The sequence below is a fragment of the Convolutriloba macropyga genome, chromosome 4, assembly GCF_964194025.1.
Source record: "Convolutriloba macropyga chromosome 4, txConMacr16.3, whole genome shotgun sequence".
Lineage (NCBI taxonomy): Eukaryota > Metazoa > Xenacoelomorpha > Acoela > Convolutidae > Convolutriloba > Convolutriloba macropyga.
In genome coordinates this window covers 49063808-49086363 of record NC_134471.1, presented here as the reverse complement: position 1 = coordinate 49086363, position 22556 = coordinate 49063808, and the positions used below count along the sequence as shown (strand labels likewise).

Genomic DNA, 22556 nt, shown 5'->3' with positions numbered 1-22556 from the left:
GTCTTTCTCATTTTCAAAACTAGAGACTTACGAGCTTACAAACAGATTTTTTTGCTGACCCGGGCTTTATTGTTTTTAAATTGCTTCAAAGAAAGCCTTTTTCTGGGAGTATATGATTGACACTTTTGGTTTCTCTGGTTTTTTGTTTTTATATTAGCTACTATTGTTTTTTTTTGTTTTGGTTTTGTTTGGTTACTTTTAGATTCTAATTGTTTCTCAAAGAAAGATCGTTCTAGAGCAATTTGTCCGGTTTATATTTTTCTGGGAGAGTGGATTTCTTCGTGATGCTCTTGACAGAGAGCGGGAAAAATAGGTATGATTACTGTTTTCTGCGCGAACGAAAATTGTTGTTCAGGAGCGGCATTCGAATCAATTTTTTACTGTCACTCGTTGACCTAATTTACTTTTTACTGTGTATTAGCTTTTTGCATTTCGTAATTTTTAAGGAATAATTTGTATCGTTTTTTGTCGCCTTTCCCATTTTTCGAGCCATCGGCTGAAAGTTGATCTTCCCTGGTTATTTGGGAATAATTAATTTTGCTTTTTTTATAGTGTTTTTATCATGAATTTTGATCAAAATTAATCAATATTTGGAATATTTAGGACTATTTTTTGAAGTTATCAGATTATATTTGCGTTCTCACTACTTTTCAGTATTTTTTATCGGAAAACTGTATATGAGGATCAAAAACTGCTTTCTGTTGCTGAAACCTCAGAAATTTAATCTGGTGAGTTTTTGGCGCTCGGTTCCAGATTCAAACTTTTTTCTCGGTTCTTGGTTCTCTGTTGATTATTTTTAGCAGGTGACTAATCATGCTGCTGCTTATTTTTAATTTAATTCGTCTGTTAATTAAAGATACTGTACATTCAGTTGACATTTTTTTAACTTTTTAATTGCTCTCAAACAAAATTTTTGGCAATTATATTAGTCCTGTGGCCTTCTTGCGATTTGTTGCATGGTCGATTTTTCGTCTGGCCCATCCTATCATCGAAAACGGGATAAACAGGTAATGCTCGGTGAAAATCATCTTTAAGCGCTGGGGTGTTGATTGTTTTTACGTTTGGCTTTTTCAATCAGTTTCTGGCTTTTTTCAGTTATGGTTTTACAAAAAGATAGTTTAACTGTTTTTAGTTAGAACATTTAAAGTTTTTTGTAGTTTTCTGATCTTAACTGATTTCACTGATCATACTGCATTTTTTCCATCTATTTTGGGGATTTAGGAATTTTTTAAAGTATTTATGGCCGACTCTAGTGTTTTACTTCTTTCAATTTTGGTTTCAGTTGGAGCAATTTTTGCTTGTGCACAATAACTTTTTTGACCAATTTTTGTGAGGGAGGCCGTTTTTTTAGAAACTTAAGAAAGTATTATTCTTATGTATTATTAATTTTTTCCCTGAATGTCATGCGTCTTTCTCATTTTCAAAACTAGAGACTTACGAGCTTAAAAATGGATTATTTTGCTGACCCGGGCTTTAATTTTTTTAAATTGCTCCAAAGAAAGCCTTTTTATTGGGAGTACATGAATGACACTTGTGCCAAATTTCTCTAACTTTTTGTTATTATATTAGCTACTATTGTTTTTTGTTTTTTTTTTTGTTTGGTTACTTTTAGATTATAATTATTTCTCAAAGAAAGATCGTTCTAGAGCAATTTGTCCGGTTTATATTTTACGGGGAGAGTGGATTTGTGGCGAAGGCTACTCTTTGATTCGTTTCCGGAATCCTTTCAGTTATTTTTTGAGTTCTTGCTTCTATTTTTGCTATCACTCGGATTTTTGATGTCGAATCGAAACCCCCAGAAGCTCAGCAGTGAGGCTAGGATTGTAACGAAACCATGGCTTAACAAACATGCGTCTATCAAAACTTCAGTAGGGTGATAATATTTGAACTAGTTGGGGTTTTAGGAGACTTAATATTTTTTTCTCTCCGTAAATGGATCGAAATTTTGCAAGAAAAAATTGATTTATCAAGAGATAGATGAAAATCCCACAATTTACCCGGAACGCTGAGCTCTGTAGAATTGTTCAACGCATGCAGCGAGATGGGTAAAACAATAAAAGGTGTTTTATAAATTGCTTGTTAATAGCCGCCCTCATCTTCTCAACCGGCTATTATAGCGCTCCTATTTTTTTTACAATTCAAAGAATTTGAATTGTATTGGGGCGCTGTCTTTTTTTTTAAGATCTGTTCACACATTTTTATGATTTTTTAAGTCAAATTGGAGTAGTGATTTTGGTCACGCCGAAACAGGAAATGGAGCGAAAAAGCGAGTGGTTTTGCGGCGTGAATTTTTTTTCGCTCTAATTTTAAAGTAGAGTGAGAAAACGGTGTTTGAACAAAAATTTGGTTTCTCGATAGTGGTTTTTTGTTCACATGCGGCATGCGTTGACTCTGATTTTCTACTGTTTTTTCGATTTTTTGGATCGGTTTTTCTAAATGGTTTTCCCAATCCATTCAGAGCTCATTCTATGCCTAGTTTTTTGTTTGAATTAAATTTTCATTTCGCGCTAGTGGTTTTTTTTTGTTCACATGCGGCATTTAGACATTGATTTTCTGTTTTTTTTTCTTATTTTTTATCTGATTTTTTAAAATGGTTTTCTCAATTCACTCAGTCCGTTCTAGGTCTAGTTTTTCTGTTTAGTTAATGAAAATTCTTCGAATTGTACGTCAGTACTTGTCCTACTATGTTTTTTTACTTCGTCGAACTTTTTTTCGCTTTACCATTTTGCCGCTTTTTCGACATTTTGCGTGAAATCTTTTTGACTTCTCTTGGCTAGTTTCTCTCTTCTCTCATTCTGCTAGAAGTGAATTTGAAAATCAGTTGCTCAGCAAAGCAATTCAAAATGAACAGAGTCAGTTTAAAAAATTGAAGTCAGAAATAGAAACGAGATAAAGCCCAATTTTAGATGCCCGCTATTTGAACGTCGTTCCTATAAATCCTAGTGACCATCTCTTATGCTTATTGGTATTGATAGTAGCCCCTGTGGCCTCTCTCTAAGAAACAGAAGTAAATTCAACTACGAAATGTCATCAAAATAAATCGGACTTAAAAAAATGTTTTTGTACAAAAATCTTTTTTTTCAGTATCTTCTATTCTTTCAATCCCAATCATGCTTATTGGAATCAACGGCGGCTATTTTCCGGCAATCTGCGGCGTATATTTTAAAGAAATTGGATATAGATCGAGAGAACATTTCAACTAACAAAATTTGTGTCGGTTTTTGAAAGGCTCTTAATTTGACTTCTTTCCTTTAAAGTAAGTAAGTAAAGTAAATAAAACTTTTATTTTTGATGGATAAAATCCAACGAGCATATCACAAACAGTATTATCTGTTAAAACAAATATGCCGATCAAGTCAGGCATTGCCGCCGTAAAGTAGCGCTCTATTGGGAAAGAATGTCAGTTCCTTTTCCCATTTAGTTTTTCTCGGTGGCGGAAGGCGGCGTCTGAGTCCTTCGCTGTATTCATTCCTGGTAAGGATGTAACTATGAAGACCATGTTGAGACACAGCTTTGGCAATTTCATTGAGTAATTTGGAGTCTGTATTTCTGAGAAGCACTGTAATGGGTGTAAATTTGTCAATAAGTCCGAGTCTAACGGCTTTTTGCTGCACTTCATCAATTCTGCCCAATAAATATCGGCTAGCTCCACCCCAGAGTGGCATTGCATACGTGATAACTGATATGACAAGACTATTGTGCAACATCTCAAGTTCTCTAGCGTCTTCCAAATTTTGCCGGGATATCTGGAGTTTTTTGAAATCTAATAAATGCACCCAAGGACCTTCAGATTATGCTCATTTTTTAAAACTATTGCTTCCAAAATTTGTTTGGTCAATCTACATTATTTTTGAGGAATTATTTGCCAAGTGGTGTTCTGCAGATATGACCAAACTGTAAGGTGAGGGCTCATGTTACTGGTTGACGTGAAATGTATAGGAAATCGCCAATCTTACCACATTGAATTGTTTGTTCTCAACTGAAATTTGTAGCAATTATAGTCTTGCTAGTCTTTTTTATGCGATTTCTTGCTTGACCGATTTTCCCTCTGACGCATTTGACTTTTTGTCACCAAAAACGTGATAAACAAGTGACGCTCGGACGGCATTGAGTTCTCTTAGAGCCCCTTACAGCTCACTAGTCTCGAAGCATGCGATTCGCGGAAACTGTTAGAGATATCAATTCATTGTCTGAAGAGCGATTCCTAGAGTTTACAAGTGTTTACCATAGTTTTCAAGTGGCATTTATTTAAAACTATACATTATTTTTTACCTGTCAAAAATCTCAAATGTCAGTGAATTTAATTTTTATAAGCTGGAATGTATGTGGTGGTGCTCAAACTGTTTGTGCTCACACTTCATTATGTGTCCCTAATTTTTTTGCACTTTTTGTTTCATGTATCTAGAATTTGATAATTTCAAAGATTAATTGGATTAGTATTACAAAAGCTTTGAACTGGAGGACTGTCCTGAAATTTTTATGTGCAAAATTTTAATGACGGGTGAGATTGTTTTTAATAGCTTCTCGAATTTTCACAGTGGGCTATTATTGCGGGACTACTTAACAATCCAATTTATCTGGCATATATCGGTGCTCTTCTTTTTTTGTAATATGGGCACACATTTTTTCAAAGATTAAGCTTTGAAAAAGGGGATTAACAGCTGAAAGCCAAGGGCCTTATGTTGCATAAGAGGTGAACACTGAACATCGTTGTCTCTTAAGTGTTGAATGTGCTGAAGTCGCTGTGAATGCCGAAATTCAAGGTGACAAGGTCGCTTTATAAAGTTTGAGGCCATTGTTTGTTAGCATTTTTGCCGTTCCTCATTTGGTCGGGTATCATTTTGACTTTAATCACACTTTGTAGAGTTCTTTTGCTGGTAAGTTTTTTTTGTATTTTTTTTGAGGTCTATGTTTTGGTGACACCAATTTAAATACAAAAAATTTTTTGGACTTTTTTAATTTCTCAACTTTTAGGGGGCAGTGAAACTTAGAGGCTTCTGCCTCATCTGATGGTTATTTTCCACCAACATAAATTACTTTTGAGCTCATAGTCTTCAAGTAGTTAGGTTCTGCTAGTCTTCAATTTAGTTGTCTTGTAGGCAAAAAGTATTGTTTGTAAAAACTATTGGAGAAATTAATTTTCAAAGAAACTTAAGTATTGAAGATTTAAGCATTTTAAAGTTGGATTCCTTGGTATTCAATGAACCGATGTTAAATATATTATTTGCTCTTGAACGAAGTTCAGAGCAATTATTGTAAACGTGTGTGTCTTTTTATTCAAAATTTTCGCTTGACAATTTTGACTTTTTGAGACTTTTACGCCCTTGACTTTTTGCGTTTCGCGTGATCTAACATTCTCCCTCAATCACAATTTCCAGCAGCTGAACTCAATTGGCGGCAATTTAATACTGACTGTCAAATGAAAAGTGCGCCGAAACTGGTGCCATTTTTCACTTTAAATCTTAATTGTAGTATGTTATTAATTGTTATTTAAACCTCTATTGTGGTTATCTGAAGCCCACTATTGAACTTTTTAGTCGCACTTAGGCTCCCCCTCCGTCCCCCCTCCCCGACTGAAGCAGGCTGCAATTGATTAGAGCTCCCACTAGCCGTACGACAGCAATTCTTCCGAAGTTTAGTCGGTTATGTTCTATTATTTAAACCTGGTTGTTTTTTCTCACTACTTGAGAAATTATTTTGGCTTGCAATGGGATAATATTTTTTTTCACTTCTCGGGGCTTGTTTAACTTTTCGGTCATTCTGTTCAAAGTTCTTTTAAACGGTAGTTGCTCAGCAAAGTAATCTGAAATTAATTGAGTCGGATACGGAAAAAATATACTGAACGCCAAAAGTAAGTTAGCACACCTTAGATTAACTATGAAAATGTTTATTCTTTGACGCAACATTACTGCAGTTTAAAACAATGTGAAAATCAAAAACAATTTTCACATTTTTGATACCCAACACTGGTTTTCTTACCTTCCCGTTAAATTGATATAATGCGTCAAAGTAATTTAACAGATACCCCAATATAAAATTGACGAACTCCATCCAAGTTACGTAAGAAAAAGCAAGTCGTTAAAGGACAGTTTGTTAACAACTATACCCAGTAAAGTTTAGTGCAAATGCAGAATCAATCATAGGTGAACGAACGTGAAAGCATTCAAAGTTGAGGGCAACTTTCTTTTTCCTGTGAAGCCCTGATTGAGTGTGTCAACTTTACAGTGGGGTATTTGGCCAGCACTTTGCGTATAGAAGACCACTAGGGTGCAATTGGTTGTAATTGGTGTAATTGGTTTCGAATTTAATAACGAATTGGAGTCTAAGGGGTTCTAACACATTTTTGACGTTGAGTATGGAAACGGGATGAACCCATAAAAGCCTAGTTTTAGATGGCCGGTATTTGAAGTTTGTTCTAATTAGTCCTAAATACCAGGTCTAATGTTTATTGCTAATGACACTATTTCCTGTATACTCAGGAGTGTCTTTTTGTACGAACAGGAGTGTGCCTGACTACGAAATCAATACAAATATGTGGCATCTATTTTAAAAACAATCAGTTTTTTCTCTTGTTTCAATCTCAATCGGGGACATCGAGTCAATGGCGGCTATTTTCCGACAATGTTTGTTAAATTTTTTAATTGTTTTCATTGCCATATTAGTGCATCACGGGTTAAAATATTTGCCTAAATTTGATAAAGAATAAATTTCGATACTATTTTTTAATTACGGTCGAACATAACAGAAAAAGTCATTACATCGCGATAACCAGAATCGAATAGGCACATTTTAGGATAATGATATCTGCTTAACTAAATGGCTTTGAACTACCTATTACAACCCTTGTGCATGATCAACAAGAAGCGACAATCTCATTTCGGTTACTTGTTAATAAGTCACAATCAGTTTGCGTGAAAATAGGATTACGAAGCTCAAGAGTGTCTATAAATCCTTGGAGGCATAATCATGTCTGTGGAAAAATCGGGAACCAGTTTTTAATTTTTCTGCTAGCATTGTGCAACCAAGGGTGTGTACATGGCAAGTGCATCGGCGTGGGTGTGTGTCGGTGTGACTTGGGTTACTTTGGACCCAGCTGTGACCGGGGTCCGATTGAGACAACGACTGGACAGATGGCAGACTGTCTCCTTAGAGGGGACTGTGACTCATGTGATTGTATGAATGGAGGCCAATGCTCTAAGGGCAGGTGAGATCAACCTGGTTTACTCTTTCAAACATGGCGACTATTTTTAAGGCATTTCTACGAAGAAAGGATGTGAATACTTTTTGAACAGTTTCTTTCAGAAACTATGTGTCTTTACTTTCTCACTTGAAATAAATTTGACGGACTAGTTGACATTATGTCTTATGACACCCGGTGTAGTTAGCAACATTTTTGTGTGTGTGCTCAACTGTGCTAAATTTTATGAAAAACGTCATTTTTACTCGTATAATAGCCTCAAAACAGAATCTCCTGGGTATTTTCAGTACATAATTGTTGCCTTTTATCAGGTGTGTGTGTCCGGCCGGTTTCACTGGCGAGAGATGTGAGCAGACATGTCCAGAGGGTTCCTGGGGTCCTGGATGCTTCTACAGATGTCAGTGTGACCACCTGAGATACCTCAACATTACAGATGCATCACACGTAAGACCCTCTCACGCTCAAAAATCTTGGAATCTTAGTAAATTAGTTCTGTAATTAGTTTTCAATTGCTCTCAAACGAAGTTTAGCTATTATATTAGTCCTGCTGGTCTTTTTATGCGATTTTTCGTACTTCCATTTTTGTATGATAGATTTTTTGTCTGGCCATCTGTTTTTTCGTCCTCAAAAGCGGGATAAAAATGTAAAGACCGGAGTGCATTAAGTCGCCGAGTACAAAATCATAAATGATTTATCATCTGCATAAAAATTAAGTAACGTGAATCCTAGGGAATAGGTAATCTGACTTTTTCCAGACCTGCAACTCTTTCGACGGCTCATGTTCATGTCCAATTGGCTATTCTGGTGCTTTCTGCCATCGAAGAGCATGTCCAGACGGCTATTGGGGTCTACCTGAATCTTGTCATGATGACGGGAATTTGTGCGATGATTGCATGAATGGAGGTGTGTGTAACCCTGCCAGCGGAAAGTGCATGTGCATGTATGGATACGGTGGCAATCGGTGTCAGCTGAGGTGCCCACCGGGGAAATCGGGTAAATTAGCTTGTTAATTGCCGCGAAGCAATGGTGACATTAAAGATTTTTACAGCCGCCCTCATCTTAACCAGCAGTTATTGCGCTCCTATTTTTTATATATCGAAGAGGAGTATTGGTGGAACGCCTTTTTTATCACGACTTGAAGAGGAGCATTGCAGAAGTGTTATTTTTTAACTCAGTTTTATTGGAATGAATTTTGAAGCAGGAAATGAAAAGCATACAAAAATTGAAGTGGTTTGGGTGCTGAATAGAATTGAAGAGTGGAGGAAAAGGAGTGGTTTTTTTGTTTATACTGCTGTTTTCGAGAAATTAAGAACAAATTCTGCGATTGAGCTAAATTTTTTGTTCATGTGTGGTTTTTAAAGCAGTTTTTCAAATTTATTAATTGCTCTCAAACGAAGTTTGTACCAATTACATTAGTCATGTCGGTCTTTTTTATGAGATTTTTCGCTTTACCGATTTTTCATCTGACCCGTTTGAATACTTTTTGTCCTCAAAAACGGGATAAACAGGTAGCGCCCAGCGGGTATAAGTGCTCTTAGAACCCTTCAGCTCACTAGTCTCCACGTATGCGGTTCACAGAAACTGTTCTGGAGACATATACTAATGGTATGAAGGGCGGTTCTTAGAAGTTGACCCCCCTAACCAACCCCCCCCCCCCCCCCATACACACACACACATCAGTCCCCCTCTCTCACTTCACCCCCCCCCCCGGCCCCCAATCCCTACCCCTGCAAATCGTTCAGGCCGTGAGGGTCCCATGCAGCCAAAAATTGCCCAACCACCGCTGCCCCCGCTATTGCCCCCACTCCACTGTTGCCCTACCCCCCCCCCCCCCCCCCCCCCCCATCAGCCCCCAGTGCTCCCACCTGCGCTCATCTCACGCCCTTCAATTAAGCTAAAGCCAACCGCTCGTCGCCGGTCGTTTGAGAGCAATTCGCCCTACGTTAGACGGTCATGTTTTTGTCTAGGAGGTTTTATTAATAGCCGCCCTCATCTTCTCAGCCGGCTATTATAGCGCTCCTATTTTTTTTACTTCGTCGAATAAAAAAATGTTTCGCTTTACCTCATTTTGCCGCTTTTTCAACATTTTGCGTGATATCTTTTTGACTTCTCTAGGCTAGTTTCTCTCTTCTCTCATTCTGCTAAAAGTGATTTTGAACATCAGTTGCTCAGCAAAGCAGTTCAAAATGAACAGAGTCAGTATAAAAAATTGAAGTCAGAAGTAGAAACGGGATAAACCAATAAAGCCCAATTTTAGATGCCTATTTGAACGTCGTTCCTATAAGTCTTAGTTACCATCTCTAATGCTTATTGGTATTGATAGTAGCCCCTGTAGCCTCTCTCTAAGAAACAGAAATACGTTATGTTCAACTCCGAAATGCCATCAAAATAAATCAGACTTAAAAAAATGTTTTCAAACAAAATTTTTTTTTTACAATATCTTCTACTCTTTCAATCCCAATCATGCTTATTGGAATCAACGGGAGCTATTTTCCGGCAATCTGCCGGGTATATTAATATTATGTATATTAGGTTTGTTTCAATAGTGAATTGAAGTTTCTGGTATGTGATATGAGGTTTATGCTCATTTGGAGGTTTATTAGCTATTTTTAGTAGCCTCCGTCAGCTTCTCAAACGGCTATTTTTTAGGCGCTCTCTTTTTAATAGACGCACAGCGATAGCTGGGGCTATTATTTACCTTTTCTTGGTTTTTTTGTCGTCAAGGTTTTTGTTACGACCATATGACGTCACAACCAGTTCAAATCTGCTTTTTGTTCATTCTTCATGCAGTATCAACTGAATTGCGTGCGTGACGTCATTTTTCACTCTTAGTGGAACGAGTTTTTATGCTCTTTTGCGTGATTAAAATTTTGGTCAGACTTGACTTACCTCACTCTCAAAAACGACTTCCTCACTTTGAATTTGAATTTTATTTACTTTAATTCAAAGAGATAAGATCAAGTAAAAGTGTGGCACTCTAAATGAAGATTATTTGAGAGCAGCTAATAGAGGCAGCAGTAACTTATACAGATTCTTAATCAAAATATAACATCTCAGTTTTTAATGAAAACTATTTTTTTTGGTCTGTTTTTTACTGTTTTTTCTTGAGACAGCAGATCTACGAAGCTATTGCGACTATTTTCTGGCAGTCTGCCAGCTATGGTTTTAAATTCGCTTTACCTTTTGATCACGTTTTTCGTTTTACTAAAGTCACTTTTTTCACGCCTTACTTCACTCAATGTTTCAACAAATTGAATTTTGAATTCTTTTATGCATTGAATTACGCAATATAGTGATTACGGTCAAAGTCAAAAGGGCAAAATCAAAAGAGACGGGATAAACCGATACAGCCCGGTCATTGGGTCATTGAGCATTAGTTTATCAAAGTTCATTAGAGTGTTCGCTATGAAGCGTAATAGCTTTCGGTTTAGAAGCCGAATTAGGAATAGTTTTAGAATCTAACTGAAACTGCACGCCGAATTAGAACATTTTTTGACACTGAAAAAACTCAGTCAATTTTTGTTCCTTTTTTCTGTTTCAATCCCGATGTGCATCCAGTGCGTCAACGGCGGCTGTTTTGCGACAATCTGCCGGCTGTGTTGATGATTTATAGGAGAATTTTGGCTTTCTCTCGTTTATTTTGTGTTTTACTGCCTTAAAGTGGGATATGAAAAGAGTCCTAATACTTGAGTCCTAATTATCTAAACTAAAACTAGAGTCATAATTATCTAAGCTAAGCGGTAAAAAAGCTTAGCGGGAAGAATTCCGGAAACGACTTGAAACATACAAAAACGAGCCCATCATATAAATAGTCAAACTACTCACAAAATTTAAAAAAACACTTGAAGTCAATTTATCAAAAAATGAGCTCTTAGGAACAACTTGAACTAAAAACCTAGAACAAATATTGACTTCTTTCATATTAGAGGGGACATAAAGCCAATTTAAAGTTCCTTTAAGTAAATAAGATTATTAAAATGTTCGCAAAAAACATGAAAAACAGACAAAATTTGGCAGAAATGGCTCACATGTCCTTTATTTTCATTAACAAAACAGCTGAAAGCTAATCATTTTCAAAAGAAAAGACAACCGAAATTGCTTGAAAAGTTATTGTCAACTAGCGAATTCTCCAAAGGCTATAAATCTGGAGCAAATTAAAATAACTCCTCAAAAAGACTGAAAATAACAACTGAAAATTAACAATATTCAACAGGAGAGACAATTTTTAGTGCGTTTTTCTATAATTTTTTAGCTGTTTTTAACATCTTGTCTTGTTTTTGGTTTTTTGAGAAGTTATTTTAATTTGCTCCAGTTTTTATACCCTTTGGGGAATTCGCTAGTTGACACTAACTATTCTAGCAATTTCGGCTGTCTGTCTTTTTGAATATGATTAGTTTTCAGTTGTTTTGTTAATGAAAATAAAGTAAATGTGAGCCATTTCTGCCAAATTTTGTCTGTTTTTCTTGTTTTTTGAAACTATTCTTACTAATTCAAAAACAAAGTGACAATTGAATGCCTTGCATATCACTTTTTAGTGGAGTAAATTATACAATTTCTTCCAGATTTTTTTGTTTTTGCTTTGTTTAATTGTTGTATTAATTGTTTAATATTTCACTGCCATGTTTTCGGTGGGTGATTGACATAGCAGATGTAATTAAAATTTTTTGTTCTTCAAATAATGCTTGGAAAAGTTCATTTTAGTTTCTCGTAGAATTTTTTGTAGAGAATTTTTAGAGAACAATTTTTTATTTCGGCGTTCCAAATGTCCTTTCCCTTGCGGTTTCCGCCCATTGGTTTTTCTCTTTAAGAGCCGAATTTGTTCTGTTTTTGTCGTTAACGCCTCTAATGCGTATTGGCATAGATTTTAGACCCTCTATTGTCTTATTAAATATATGAGTATGTCTAAGAGTGAAATGAAAAAAAAAGTTTGCTTCAAAAGAATATTTTGCAGAAATCAATTCTTCTTTTTCTGTTTCTTCGATCCCAATAGGGGTTTTGGGTATCGACGGCGGCTATTTTCCGGCAAGCAGCCTTGTATATTTTGCCCATATATGATTCTAGCAACAATTCGAATTCAAATTTTTCAATGACTTCTGCCGCTTTGCAACTAAATTCTTCTGCGTGATCTCATTTCTCACTCCGTTTTTTGTTAACTGATAAGTCAATCATGAGATTAGTTGTTGATCATGCGTGTCATACCTCACTCAATAAATAACTTCTAAACGCTCGAATTATAATCACAGACATTAGGGGCTGAGCAGTTCTTTTAGAACCTTACTAGTCTCTAAGTATGCGATTCATCAGAAAGGCTTTGAGGAAACATTTTATTCATTATGTGAAGGGCGGTTCGTAATTTTAAGAGTTTGCGCTTTGAACTTGTAACAAATGTATTCAGGTCAGGTTGTTTCTTCATGAGTGTGTTTATAGCTTGAACAACTTGATATCCCTTTGATTGTCTCTCTTTCACTCATGACTGTGATTTTTGCGTAATCAAAATTGGGGTCGTTCCCATTATAGCCCCCCCCCCCCCAAGCTTAGTGGTCAGATAACCTATAGCACCCCCCCAGTCAAGGTAATTATACCATAATGGGGGGCTATATTGGGAAAGACCCCAAAATTGTTGTTGCGTAGAATCTTAAGAGCTGATTTTTAGTACTAACACTAATAGGTGGCAAATACTACGAAGTTTAGAAACGAAATTGCGTTAAAGGTAGCGCTAAAATAATAAGGTTATTTGGCACGTTGAAATAGCATCCAAAGCTGTGGCTAGACTATACCCTACATATGCCTCCGTTTCTTAAAAAAAGATACTGGCTTACAGTTTACCGTAATTCGTTGAGTTCACAATTTATTTGAACACTTAATACCTGATATGAAATTTTGATATTCAAATTTGGCGCTACGATTGATCATATCTATTCATTCGATAAGAGGCTAGGATTTTGGAAAGAAAGTTTTTTAGGATGCAAAAGAATGCAATGAGCGGATCTTTTTTTTATCAGTTTGACTTTGAATCTTGTCTTGCTAAACATCGGACAGACGCTTTTACTGTGGTTTTTTGCTAAAGTTTTTTTTTTATTTTTATAGAAGTCCTTCTGATATTTTAAATGTCTCAATGAGCAATAAAGTTTAAGGTTGAAAACGTCGTATCTGCATTTTACAGTATTTTTCATTTTCCCAGGAATTAATAAATCCATGTGGTAGAAATTAGCTTGTATAAATAAAGTTATAAATTCACACATATTTTGTTCTCTATTATTTTCTGGAAAATATGATTTTTAACACCTTTGTCAGACCTTAAACTTTTTTTAATATAACTATAGCAAACTTTTTTTTGTTCATATCGTACTAGCATCCTTCGAACTGCCATGTAAATGAATAAAAAAACGGTTTTGGAAGAAAGTCTTAAGAAAATTTTAGATATTTTGCTTTTTGGGGGATTTTCCGTATTAATATGTCACCCAATGCGAGGGGACTATCTTTTAGCTATCTTTTAGAAACGTTTACTTGTTCGTTTAAACTCACTCAATAAGCGGGGAGGTCAAAGTAATGAAAAAGCGAAAAGAGAAATGACTGAATATAAGTACATGGGGCATATGCATTTGAACTTGGATTTTGTTAATGGCACCAAGTTGTTAAACAGTATCAAGATTTATGGTAATCTGTTATTTATGCGGTATTCTGAATTCGAAAAATAATTTAGCTGACAAAATTAATGTAACCGAGGAACAATACCCAAAACCATTTTGATTTTTCATTTTATCAAGTTTATTTGGATAAATGGTAATGATTCTTCACTCCGCCTAACTCTTCTTCGTATAATTTCTGGTGTTCTACTCTTGATCTGTCGTAGCTAGTTGCTAGAGCCGACCAATACTTAACGATTGGTAGAAATTCACGTAACTTTTTTTTGGTTGGCATTTTTGATAAGCTTTGGCTGCGTTGCTTAACGGACGGGTTTAGCAGTGAGATACACCATTGTTAGTGGTAATTATTTGGACATTTTTTATTTCGAAACATACTTCTTTTAATTTCCAGGTCCGAACTGTAGCGACAGATGCGGTGAATGCTTGCATGGAGTGTGTGAGGATATGAGTGGACAGTGTTTATGTCACAAGGGCTTCCAGGGTCCACTTTGCCACAGTCACTGTCCAGATGGGTTCTACGGAGACCAGTGTCAACAGAGGTGAGTACCCACGAGGTACTAACATGTCATTTACAGGCATCCTGGTACGGAGATCTTTAATGTATCTGTAATGTATATGGTCGACCGGAGGATGCTTATGTCTCTTCTTTTTCTTATAATCCTCTGTACCGGCGCTCAAAATTGCGGACACTTACATCTTGAGTTTTATTCATAATAGATACTATCAGGTTCGTCTGGTCTAATATGTTCTCCAAGATGTAAACCAAAATTGCGCAATGAATTCATGAGTCACGCAAACTTACTTGAAAAATGCTACTTCATATCGCAAAATCTAGCACCCTAGAATCTGGGACTGCAAAGGTGTGGCATTTTGAAACTTGCACATGCGCGTTTCAATGCAAAGATGACTGCTTTTCGAGTTCCAGATGATTCTATTCGCATCCTATCATCTGAATTTTTCTTCAGGTGTGCGTGTGAGAATGGAGCTGCTTGTTCTCCCTTCGACGGTACCTGTCTGTGTCCCCATGGATACACGGGAACCTACTGTGAGATACCATGCTCTAACGGATACTACGGAATCAACTGTCAAGGTAGAGCGGGAATCATACCTAGAATTTGTATGCAGCTAAGTCTATGCGAACTGAAGATCGTCCCATAACTAATTAAGTTCTGCTCATGTTAGGCTCCTGTCAAACTGCGTTCTACTCTGCCGTGGATTGCACGTCTAGCCTCGGTGTATATTAGAACATAGATTGCTACGTTTATTGATCAACTAGGACTTTGCTCACGAACAGGTCAACTGAATGAAAATATCGTAATTTAGTTGAGGTGCGTGAGATTTACGGATTCGAATGCTGTGGGTGAAAATATAATGTAAAAACAACAGCTTTTGAGATAGAAAGCCTCGTCTTTTTTTTCATGAGAAAGTGTTGCCATTTCAGCCCAATGCACCTGTGAGAATGGTGGGCACTGTGACCCCCATTTTGGCACCTGTTCATGTCCACCTGGGTTCCAGGGAGACCACTGCCAGTTCCACTGTCCTCCAGGGACATTTGGACTGCAGTGTAGAGAACGCTGCAATTGTGTCAACAGTACAGAATGTTCAAGTGTTGATGGATCTTGCAACTGTTTGCCAGGTGAAGACTTTTATTATAGCTGCGAAGCTTTAAGCTGAGCGGAGCTATATTGCGGTGCTCTTGGTTTTTTTTACAATTCAAAGAATTTGAATTGTATTGGGGCGCTGTCTTTTTTTTTAAGATCTGTTCACACATTTTGATGATTGTCAAATTGGAGTAGTGATTTTGGTCACGCCGAAACAGGAAGTGGAGCGAAAACGCGAGTGGTTTTGCGGCGTGAAATTTTTTCGCTCTAATTTTAAAGTAGAGTGAAAATACGTTGTTTTAACAAAAATTCGCTTTCTCGCTAATGGTTTTTTGTTCACATGCGGCGATTTCACTTTGATTTTTTTAAACCGTTTTTTCGATTTTTTGGATCGGATTTTTTTTCTGACTGGTTTTCGCAATTCATTCATAGTCAGTTCTAGGTCTAGTTTTTTGTTTAGTCAATGAAAATTCTTTGAATTTTACGGCAGGACTTGACCTGCTATGTTTTTTTGTTTCGTCGTCTGAAGCTTTTTGTCGTTTTACATTTGTTCACACAGCAAAGCTGGAAAAGTCAATTTTCTGAATGACTTCTTCCTCTAACTAACGGAGTTTGCGCGCGTGACGTCATTTCTCTCTCTCTCTCTCTCTCTCTCTCTATCAAAGGTTTTAAGATTATTTGCGTGATTATATTTTGATCATACGTGACTAACCTCACTCAATAAAATGACTTTTCACTTTAAAACTTTAATTTGTTTTTCAGTTTAATTTGAATTAGTTTGAGGTCAAAGGAACTCATATGTGCAGTAAAGGTCCCTAATAAGAGGCTTCTGCAGAATGACTTTTAACCAGCTTTATTAATTTATTAATAGCCTCCCTCATCTTCTCAGCCGGCTATTATAGCGCTTCTATTTTTTTTGACTTCGTCGAACTTTTTTTTCGCTTTACCATTTTGCCGCTTTTTCAGCATTTTGCGCGAAATCTATTTGACTTCTCTAGGCTAGTTTTTCTCTTCTTTCAGTCTGCTAAAAGTGAATTTGAAAATCAGTTGCTCAGGAAAGTAATTCAAAATGAACAGAGTCAGAACAAAAAACTGAAGTCAGAAATAGAAACGGGATAAACCCATGAAGCCCAAATTTTGATGCCCGCTATTTGAACGTCGTTCCTATAAGTCTTAGTTACCATCTCTTATGCTTGTTGGTATTGATAGTAGCCCCTGTAGCCTCTCTCTAAGAAACAGAAGTATGTTCAACTACGAAATGCCATCAAAATAAATCGGATTTAAAAAATGTTTTTGTACAAATTTTTTTTTCGATATCTTCTATTCTTTCAATCCCAATCATGCTTATTGGAATCAACGGCGGCTGTTTTCCGGCAATCTGCCGGGTATGTTTCCTGAATGTTTTTTATCTAGTTTTTTGAGCGGCGTCGATCTTCAATTTAGATCTGTATCTGTTTCTGTCTCTATTACACGGCACGCAAGTCTATTCTTTCACAGCTATCCCGGCAATCTGCCGGCTATGTTTTTTTTACTAATTTGGAACTCAACTGAACCAATAAATGTGATTTCGTGGTCTTGGAGTTTAAACTTGTGTGTGGTGGACCATTTTGATGTTTAAGTGGTGGACCATTTTGATGTTTAAAAAGGTAGATTTGTAGTAAAAACTGATTAACTGAATATCAGGATTTACACGATTTGACGGTTTTAATTTTTTAAATGTCTTACGATTTTTTCGATGAATTCTTAAATAATAGAAGTAGAAGAGCTAAAGTTGGACATTTATTCGTTTTGTTGGACACGGCTGAAGTATGCCTGCGATATTCTGCAGAAAAATGCAATAAATAGTTAACGTGGTTTCAGAACCATATACAAATAACATCGAACACACTTTTAAGGCTTCTACAGTGCCCTGTGTGATCACGCTTGTCCTCGTGGTTCCTGGGGTGCATCTTGTCAGTTCACATGTGACTGCTCTTCCCACTCATTTGGTCCTTTGGATTGTGACCCTATGTCTGGACAATGCCGGTGCAAGGAGGGATGGTTCGGGCTAAGGTGTACCAGTAACTGGCCTCAACATCCAAATACCGGAGCAAAGGTTTGCAGTCAAAAATTTCAAGTTTAAAAACTGGAATCCGACTGTTGAACAATCCGAAATCTCTAATAATTTTTTGCTTAATCTTGATATAAATATATAAACAGTTGATTTCGTTAAAAAGTAAGTTTTACTTTGGGTTCTTGTTGCATTCATTAATCCAAGAGTACCGCATCGTTTTAAGAAAGAATAAGTTTGGAAATTTTATGAATTTCAAATCAATCGAAAAAATAGACCTTTACAATAACTTTTGCGGTCACTTGAAGTTCAAATTGTGAGTAAGTACTCTCGCCTTAACGGAGCTCTGTACTTCTTAGGTCTCTTAATAGTAGAATCTAGATCTTTATTTTATTAGCTCTTTTCAGTTCTCTCAAACGTTTCAGCAATCATGCGTCCACGGGTCTCCATTGACCCCTTCAGGAGTATGTGAGTGTGAGAGTGGCTACCATGGCACTGACTGTTCACTACTTTGCTCCGCTCTCACTTGTGGAGTCGACTGTCAATTAAACTGTCCTGTAGAGTGCCCCAGCTCTTGTGATCCTCATACATGTACCTGTGAGGTAAAAAAACGAAGAAAAAGGTCCAAATATTTGTTTTTATAGCGGCAAAGCTGTAAGCTGAGCGTATATGTTGCGGTGTTCCTGTTTTCTTTACAATTCAAAAAATTGGAATTGTATTGTGGCCCTGTCTTTATACGACTCGAAGAGGACTCTTGGTGGAGCGTTCAACTGCTCGATGAGCAGTATTAGAGACGGTGTCTTTTAAACTAGGAAATAAAACGCGTTAAAACAATTGGAGTGGTTTATGATGATCAAAATGGGAGATTGGAGTGAAAATAGATTTTTTTGTTCATACCGCGAGAGACCGATAAATTGAGTTGTCAAAAAATGTTCTCCAAGCCAGCAAATTTTTTTGATCACGTGCAACTTTTTCAAACTTTTTTGGGTTTGACAATTTTTGTTGTTATTATACTTGAATGGACTATGTTTTGATGGTGTTTCGAAATTTATTGGTAGTTAATACGAGTTTGCAATTAAATCTGAGGTTGTCAGCTATTTTATGGATTTTATGGCCATTTTTGCGAATTTTCTACCCGAGTATATTTGCTGTCAAACGAAGTTAGAAGCAATTATGGTAGTACTGTGGTCCTTTATTTGCAACTTTTTGATTGATAGATTTTTCGTCTGGCCTTTTTGTTCCGACCCAACATGTGGGGGGGGGAGGAACTGTATACTCAAATGGGTTTTTTTGTTCAGACAATTTTGGCCGATCGATATATTCATCGTAGAGAAATGTGAGTGGTATCATTTAAAAGCTCGTCCAGCGTAGAACTCGAAACTAACAAGATTTTTTTCAATTTCGTTTTTTTGAGGAGTTATTGAGGATTGAAGTTTTGTCTCAACACGGGATATTTAGCATGATTTTGTTCACTTTTAGTGTAATTAATAGCCGCCCTCATCTTCTCAGCCGGCTATTATAGCGCTCCTATTTTTTTTACTTCGTCGAATAAAAAAATTTTACGCTTTACCTCATTTTGCCGCCTTTTCAACATTTTGCGTGAAATCTTTTTGACTTCTCTAGGCTAGTTTCTCTCTTCTCTCATTCTGCTAAAAGTGAATTTGAACATCAGTTGCTCAGCAAAGCAATTCAAAATGAACAGAGTCAGTATAAAAATTGAAGTCAGAAATAGAAACGGGATAAACCAATAAAGCCCAATTTTAGATGCCTATTTGAACGTCGTTCCTATAAGTCTTAGTTACCATCTCTAATGCTTATTGGTATTGATAGTAGCCCCTGTAGCCTCTCTCTAAGAAACAGAAATACGTTATGTCCAACTCCGAAATGCCATCAAAATAAATCGGACTTAAAAAAATGTTTTCAAACAAAATTTTTTTTTTACAATATCTTCTGTTATTTCAATCCCAATCATGCTTATTGGAATCAACGGCGGCTATTTTCCGGCAATCTGCGGGTATGTTTTTTCTTCAATTTAAGATCTTTTTTATTTAAATATTTGTTCAAAATTTCATTTCACGCCACAAAATGGAACAATTTTGAATTCCTAATAGACGAAAGGCGACAAAAAAGACTAGTTCGGGTCTCATAGGGAAGTTTGCCATCAAAATAATTTGAATTCTGTTTGAGAGCTTTTTTAGAAAACTTTTCATGTTTTTGTTTTCTTGGGCCACCTAGAAACTAGTCTTTTTTCATATCTGGGTTCCATTAAAAAAAAAACCTGATTTACAGTCAAATGAAGCCCAATGGACAAAAAAAATTGTTTTCAAGGAATCGCTTGTTTTTTTGACTTCGACTCTTGAGTTTTCTTAATTTAAAATGTAATTTTGATTTTCTTTTTGAATTTTTCCTAAATTTTTTGGATCCTATGGTCTAGTCTTGTTGACTAACAGTAAAATAGATTTCCTAATGCGCAATAAGTGAAGCAATTTAGAGCTTTCAGTGAACAGCTAATGGCTGTTAAGACTTTAAAAATGATTTTTCGAGAATTTTAACATTATCCGATAATACACTTGTTTTCGTGAATTAACTCAGTAATGACAGGACCCCCTTTCTTTCTACTGCCACCAAAATTTTTCTGGTTACCGGTTTTATCCTTGTTATATGTTATATGACTTCATAAATATTTTTTATATCACTTCAATGCCACAAATTTTCAAAGAATTTTAAAAACTTTTTTGGATATTTTCCTATTGTTGAATCCTCTTGAAATCTTATCATCCTCTCGTGCTATTGATTACTCCCATTGGTTTAAGAAGATGATGAGTGGATCATGGAGAAAGTTTTTGCGGAAAAGTTTATGGTTTAAATGGCTTCGACACTTTCTTCTCTCACTTTTCTACTTAATTTTTGGATTTTGCCTGTATTTAATGTTATTTTCATAGTCTAGGACCTATTGTAATGTCTTATTGTTGACTTATGAATGACAACCATCCTTGTTGTCTCAGCGAGGCGTAATTTCGCGTATTCATTCAATTTCGTGGTTTAATGTATTTGTTCATGTTTATTGATTTATTGGAGTCAAATTGTTAAGAAGGAAAAATCCCACTGCTGTTAAAAAATTCATTGAAAGGAGAAAATTTTTTACTGAAGTCTATTTTCAATGGTTGCGACTCAATAGTTTTAAAGTTTATGATACTATACTTTTTTGTAATTTTAAGGATTTTTCAATTTTTTCAGCTTTCGTTGTTTTCGTCAATTAGTAACCTTATCTAATAATTCAGAGGTCCCATTCAATTCTATGTTTTTTAAAAATTGACATGCTCACTGATATTATGACGTAACTGATATTTTGTTTGTCGGACAATATGCGTTTTCATAAAAAGTTATGAGAGTGGTATATTTTTGTTTTTCTCTCTTCCTTTAGCACAATTGCGTTAAAACAGATCCCAATGATTTTCGAATGTGGCCCAATTGAACTTTTTTATTCATTCAGTATAACTTAAGCTGAATTAGTAAAAATTGAAATTGAAATAAAAATACATAATATTCAGATAATAGATAATAATTTTAATAGCTTCACTAATTTGTGTTTTCGCAATCTTTGTAGTCTGTTTTTTTTTTATTTTTAAGACTTTTGAAATTATTCGGTTTAAAAATGCTGATTGATTTTCGAATTTCGCATCACTATTTCTCTTTTTGTCGACTTTTTATCTAGTCTCATTAAGGAAAAATCCAATCTGATGTGTATTTAGAAAAAAGTAAACGTGTGTAGTTAGGGTTTTGTCTGATTGTAATTTGACGTTGTTACTAGGTGCTTGTAAATTAATATATTGAGTTTTTGCCGTGCCAAGAAGTTTTTGTTTTTGCTTTTTTTGTTGTTTTTCTCTCGTAGTCTGTTCATTGGCAGATCCCGTTGTAATGAGGCATGGCATTATTTAGTTCAGTTATTAGTTTGGTTGTGTAACGTTTTTTTAAGCTCAATCTATTCTATCTATTCTTTGCAAAAATGTAAGTCAAAAGACAGATGAGTCAATAATGTAGATGAGGGCGGGTTGGAACATCATGTGCGAACGCACATTAACGAGCCTCTTTTGTTGAGTTTTTGTCCTCAAAAACGGGATCAACCAGTAACGCGCGGAGGGCATTAAGTTCTCTGATAGCTTTTCGGCTGATTAGATTCCAATTGTACGATTTCCCGAAGCTATTTTTGAGACATAAATTCTTGGCGTGAAGGGCGGTTCTTAGGATTTGATCCCTTTCACTTCACCACTCTTCCCACGCCAGCACCACTATCGGCTTTTGCATGCGTGACGTCATTTATCACTCTCTATTAAAAGATTTATCACTCTCAATAAAATGATGTTGAACTATAAGTTTAATTAGATTTTGTTTAAATTCAAATTAATACCTTAAAGTATATCAGTATGTGCAAAGTCTTTCAATACTGGGCTAGCCGAAAAGCTGCTGGAAGCTCGTTGAAGGCAGCCAAATGCATTCAGATTTACAGATGCAAACACATATCATCAGGCAAAAGTAAAAACAGAAAAAAACTGATGAAAAAAATGATCGATCTATTACACAAAGCAATTAATCAAAATGTAGTCCAGGACATATGAGATATAACCCCTGTGCTCATGAGGATGTGCTTTTTTATCATTCATAATTTTAATGTTCTACGGTATTCAACTCAGAAACAGCTGGAATCTTATGTTCCTTAAGTTGATTTCGTATGGTCTCACTATACTCGTCTCAAAAATATAATGAAAAATTGCTTTCGACTTTCATGATTTCACGTTTATTCAAGTTTTTTATGTAAATTAGAATCCCATGGTGTGCTACCGATAGTAAGTAATTTTTGCAATACGTTATCAATTGATCTTTGTCAGTATATCACAAAACTTTTCTATCTTGTTAATAGCCGCCCTCATCTTCTCAGCCGGCTATTATTGCGCTCGTATTTTTTTACAATTCAAAGAATTTGAATTGTATTGGGGCGCTGTCTTTTTTACGACTCGAAGAGGAGTATTGGAGAAGTCCTTTTTTTTTAATCAATTTTATTG

General features: G+C 35.9%; 1 protein-coding gene across 2 annotated transcripts in view; it reads left to right on the top strand.

Moving 5' to 3' along the window:
* The window catches only part of LOC142337719 (uncharacterized), a 154786-nt gene that overhangs the window by 3136 nt on the left and 129094 nt on the right, over nucleotides 1–22556 (top strand). For both annotated transcript variants that reach the window (XM_075387179.1, XM_075387178.1), the window contains 8 exons: nucleotides 7012–7204; nucleotides 7510–7642; nucleotides 7954–8191; nucleotides 14237–14384; nucleotides 14811–14935; nucleotides 15287–15481; nucleotides 17342–17541; nucleotides 17922–18098. In XM_075387179.1, the coding sequence (XP_075243294.1) occupies nucleotides 7012–7204; nucleotides 7510–7642; nucleotides 7954–8191; nucleotides 14237–14384; nucleotides 14811–14935; nucleotides 15287–15481; nucleotides 17342–17541; nucleotides 17922–18098 (1409 nt within the window). The remainder of the gene's footprint in view (nucleotides 1–7011; nucleotides 7205–7509; nucleotides 7643–7953; nucleotides 8192–14236; nucleotides 14385–14810; nucleotides 14936–15286; nucleotides 15482–17341; nucleotides 17542–17921; nucleotides 18099–22556) is intronic.